This window comes from Myotis nattereri (assembly GCF_964212035.1).
Source record: "Myotis nattereri genome assembly, chromosome: 2".
Taxonomy (NCBI): domain Eukaryota; kingdom Metazoa; phylum Chordata; class Mammalia; order Chiroptera; family Vespertilionidae; genus Myotis; species Myotis nattereri.
The window spans coordinates 164019999-164024721 of record NC_138076.1 but is presented as its reverse complement, the minus strand read 5'-3'; the positions used below and the strand labels follow the sequence as shown (position 1 = coordinate 164024721).

The window sequence follows — 4723 nt, the reverse complement described above, 5'->3', positions numbered from 1 at the left end:
TTGTGTTTTCACTCTTACCTGCCTCGGCACCTGCCTTATTTTCTTTCCTCTTGTACAAGGCTACAACACAGCCTCATAACCCATTTCTAGGTCTTTACTCCATCAGTTACCTCCTCCCTCTCATGTTCTCGATGCCTCCTCTATGCTCAAGTCTTTCCATCCTTAAAGTCCCTCTCTTGACCCATGACACCTTGTTATCATCCTGTCTCTTCCCCTTCTTAACTAAATGTCTCAAAGGGTAACCCAAAATTCACCTTGTCCACTTCCCCATCACTGATCTATGAAATCATGGGCACCACACCCCTGAAAGTACATTCCTTGCTAACTTCCTAAAAGCCAAACCCAAAAGATACCCTCCAGGTCTCATCCTCCCAGATCTCTCTGCTGCAGTTGGAATGTAGTGTTAGCTTTTTCACTAGGTATTAACCATCATTTTCAGTATCACTAATTTGCACATATTTTTTTAATCCCCACATTCCTTAAAGGGCTACAATCCACATAAGTAGGTTCCAAGTCCTCATTCTTATGTAGCTTGGCAACTTTCTTGTGGCTGTGGTGGACAAACCATAGATAGATCTGATTTGTCAGGGAATATGGACAAAGCATTCCTTGTTGATGAGAGCACACACCCGTCCCTTGCAGGCTGAAGTGCATCTAAAGCCATAATATCCTGTGGGAACCTGAGCCACTGCAGAGAAGTAGTAGTGTCCTTACTGTCTTATTCTAGAAAGGCAGTGCCAACCCTGCATGGAGAGGTGTAGCTGCAGGCAGGCTGCAGAAACTGGGGAACAAGGAGAGTCAACAAGGGTTTGGGGATAGTTTCTCTCCTCCCCAGATCTCAGGGCTCAGACACAAAACCACCAGGGCCACCATGTGCAGTTGTGCAGGTGGTATCCTGTGCAAGAGTTCCAAACAAGAGTGGGTCAATACTGAGAGGGAGTGAATGAAGCAGACCTTAAATCCTACAAGGCTTATCCTGCTTATTTCTCTCTTAGCTTCGCCACACACTCCACCATCTCCTCTACCACTGCAGACATGATCTTGGAGGTGGCCCCTCCCCATAAGTTGGCCCCACCTTCCTACAGAGAAGAGTGTGAGTGAGAGCTAAAATCCAGCCCACACTCTGGTCACCAAGCTATGTGCTGTAGCATGGGCTGTGTCCATCCAGAGCACAGTCACCTTTTCTTTACACAGAGTGTTGTCCTTTGCCAAGTCACGTGCTTGTGGAGCTGTGTTTATACAGGGTGAACACCTGTTTCCAATGCACAAAAAGACCAGAGAGGCCAATGAGAGAGACCTCAGAACACCAGAGCTGGACATTGTGAATCTCAGGGTAAGGAGAAACCACTGCTAGAAAATCTTCCCTTCCCCTGTATCTCACTGACCTTTGTGTTGGTGGAGTCATATTGTAGTAAAACTGTCTGAGTTCAGCCCTAACCGGTTTGGCTCAGTGGATAGAGCATCGGCCTGCAGACTCAAGGGTCCCAGGTTCAATTCCGGTCAAGGGCATGTACCTTGGTAGTGAGCACATCCCCAGTGGGGGGTGTGCGGGAGGCAGCTGATTGATGTTTCTCTCTCATCGATGTTTCTAACTCTCTATCCCTCTCCCTTCCTCTCTGTAAATAGCCAATAAAATATATATTTTTTTTAAAACTGTCTGAGTTCAAATCGTGGCTCCCCACCTTCTACTTACATGACCTTTGGTAAGCTGTTTAACTCAGTGTGCCTTGTTTCCTTCAATAAGGTGAGAGTAACAATAATATCTACTTCACACGTTGTTGGGAGGGTTCTATTATTTTAGAACAGGTCCTGGTGCATAACAAGCACTAAGTCCACATGAGCTCTTAGCTCACAGTGTCATCTGTACAACGACAGAAAACCAGGGCCACTGTGTACAGCTGTGCAGGTGGTATCAGCCCATCAACCAAACGTCACACCCTCTTATCACCAGCGTCCTCATTCTCCAGATTCCATGTGTGCTGTTGATGTTGTTGCTGCCATCATTTCTGTTTAGTGTTTTTCTGTTTCAAAAAGGCAGGCATGTAGATGTGAGTGTGTGTGTGTGTGCACATACACGTGCATGTGTGTCTAGGTGTGTGTTGTCAGAAGATCGGGGCAGACATCAGCCATGTGTGGATGGAAAAACTAGACAGAGTGATTCACCCCTATATTAAAAATTGTACTTAGTTCTAATGGAAGAGCAATAATTATCCAAAGCTGGGAAAAAACTGTTAGGAATGCCTCAAGTCTCGGTTTTCTTTGTACTTCCACCACAAAGTGTTATTGTTGGCCAGCTAAGACCCTGCATCTTAATCACCAGTTCCTCAGGGAAAAAAGTGAATGAAATAAATGTATGGGCATTCAAATGTGAACTGTGCTGGCCTTGACTGTGAGTAACCCCACCTTTAATAAGGCAGACCGCCTGGCTTGAAACAAACCAGTGACTAGTCTTAAGGTGGGAGTGAGAAAGGAGCTGTAGTGCATGGCTTTGCTAACTGCTCTCCTCGGTTAGGTGGGTTGGGGGTGGTTGGCCTGAGCACCAGAGAGGCAGGGAAATAGTTTATCTCCATCAGCCACGGAAGAGCTAATGAGAGACATTTCCTCAGGAACCTTGGATAGCGTGAGGCCCTCAGGATCTCAACCAGTGGGAGAAAAAAATCCCAGAATGGATAGAGAAGGCAAGAGAGGCTGGGGAAACAGACCCAATCAGCACATCAGTCCCTGCCCAGCCACAGCTCAGCTTTCCTAAATGCCCTGGGCAAAGGTTTACACCTAATCAGATAGCAGCAAGCCAGAGACGCCCACTCCACTGCCAATCCCTGAAGAATTTTCTAACAGTCTTCGTATATGTGGAGTGCTGCCCACTGCCCCTGGTCCTTCACCTCCAGGGTCTTCAAGGTTCTGGAGATTTTCTCCACTCTCCCCAGGGGTCTAGCTCTTACTAAAAGAGAAGCATTCCCTTCCCCACCTTCCCCCCGCATCCAAACCCCAGTCTAGCAGCCAACTGGCTGCTCCCTTTGCCCCTGTCTTAGGTCAGATACCCAAGAAACAGCCTCTAAGAAGGAGATGTGTGGGCAGGAAATGTGTTGGGAATGTTCTTAGAGTCAATATTGAGAGAGTGAATGAAGAAGATCCTAAATCCTACAAGGCTTATCCTGCTTATTTCTCTCTTAGCTTCACCACACTCCACCATCTCCTCTACCACTGGAGACATGATCTTGGAGGTGACCCCTCCCCATAACTTGGCCCCACCTCCCTACAGTCCTGTTAGCCCTTCTGGCCTCCCTCTCCCTGAGCTAGGTTCTATGTTCCTCACTCCACATCAACTATTCTCAGCATCCCCACAGGCACTAATTCTGGCCCAATTATCAATGTTGCAGGGATTCTGTACTTCTGAGTGTCTCAGGTGCTGTTGAAGTCCTTGAGTTGGGTGAGCAGATTAATGAGAAAAACAAACTGTCCACCCAAAGAGAACATGAACTGAATGAACGAGGAGGCGATTCACAGAAAATGAACATTAAATAGCAAATCAAGACATTGATAATACTCAACCTCAGTAACAATCAAAGAAATGAAAATCAAACCTAGAAAATAATCAAAACTTAAAAGGAATACCTAAGTGTTCATAAGACTGGAGAAACAGAAAGTCTTATATGCTACTTATAACGGTATCCATTGGTACAATCTTTCTGTATAGCAGTTTAACAACACTAGTGTAAATAAAAAAAAAAAATTAAGTGGCTTAGCATTCTACATCTAGGAAATTATCTTAAAGAATGAATAGACAAATGTTCAGAGATGTGTGGGTTCATTGTAACAATGTTTACTATAGTTGAAAAAAGTAGAAATGACTAATGTATCAAAATGTGCTTCACCCATATAATGGAATATTGTACAGTCATTAAGAATGATGAGCTCAGCCATGGGGACCAACGACAGGGTGTGGCTCCTGGAAGTCAGTAATGGGAACCAGATGGGAGGTTCCAGCGTGCCCCAGGCTGGAAGCCGAGCCTCTGGCCCTGGGGAGATGGATACTGCAGAAGAGACTGAAGTCTTGGAAGAAGAGAGATTGGTGCTGCCCACCTCTTCCACCTCTGAATCAGAATTTGACATTGTGGTTGGATCTATCATGGATGCCAAGTTCCAGACCCTGCAGAGAAATTTCATGGACAAGGACTACCAGGAGTTTGAAGACACAGAAGAGAATAAACTCATTTACATGCCAATTGCTAATGACTACCTTTCTTTGGAAGAAAAATATATTAATCCTCTCATTAATCTGCTGGAGAGGATTCCTGGATTCAACATGGCAGCCTTCACAGAAACATTTAAGCACCATAAAGATGAAGTGGCTGATGACATATTTGACATGCTGCTCACATTTATGGACTTTCTGGCATTTAAAGAAATGTTTCTGGACTATGGAGCAGAAAAAGAAGGCTGAGAACTTAAGCAGTGGTTTAGTGGTGATTTCGTTGTGCAAGTCATCTTCTGAACTGGCTTCCCAGAACTGTCTGCCACATTAGCTCCCACCCCCAGGCTATGGGAACCTTCTGGACATAATGAACTCCGTAGTTTGGGAGAGGCTCCTGCTCTTGGAAAGACTGCAGCTCTTCATTAATGCTAGGGACTGTGGGTCAACAAGATAATGATCTGACCCTCCCAGGACTTCTGCTTTTCCTGAATCACCTCTTGTGTTCAGTAACCCCTAGTACTTCTGCCA

General features: G+C 45.5%; 1 protein-coding gene across 1 annotated transcript; it reads left to right on the top strand.

Annotated features, from left to right (window-relative positions):
- Nucleotides 1-3922: 3922 nt before the first annotated feature.
- Nucleotides 3923-4444, top strand: LOC308513925 (ADP-ribosylation factor-like protein 2-binding protein; the record flags this gene model as incomplete). Its single annotated transcript, XM_081083990.1, has 1 exon — nucleotides 3923-4444. One exon carries the CDS (start codon nucleotides 3923-3925, stop codon nucleotides 4442-4444), a length of 522 nt encoding a protein of 173 aa, XP_080940116.1.
- Nucleotides 4445-4723: the final 279 nt, after the last annotated feature.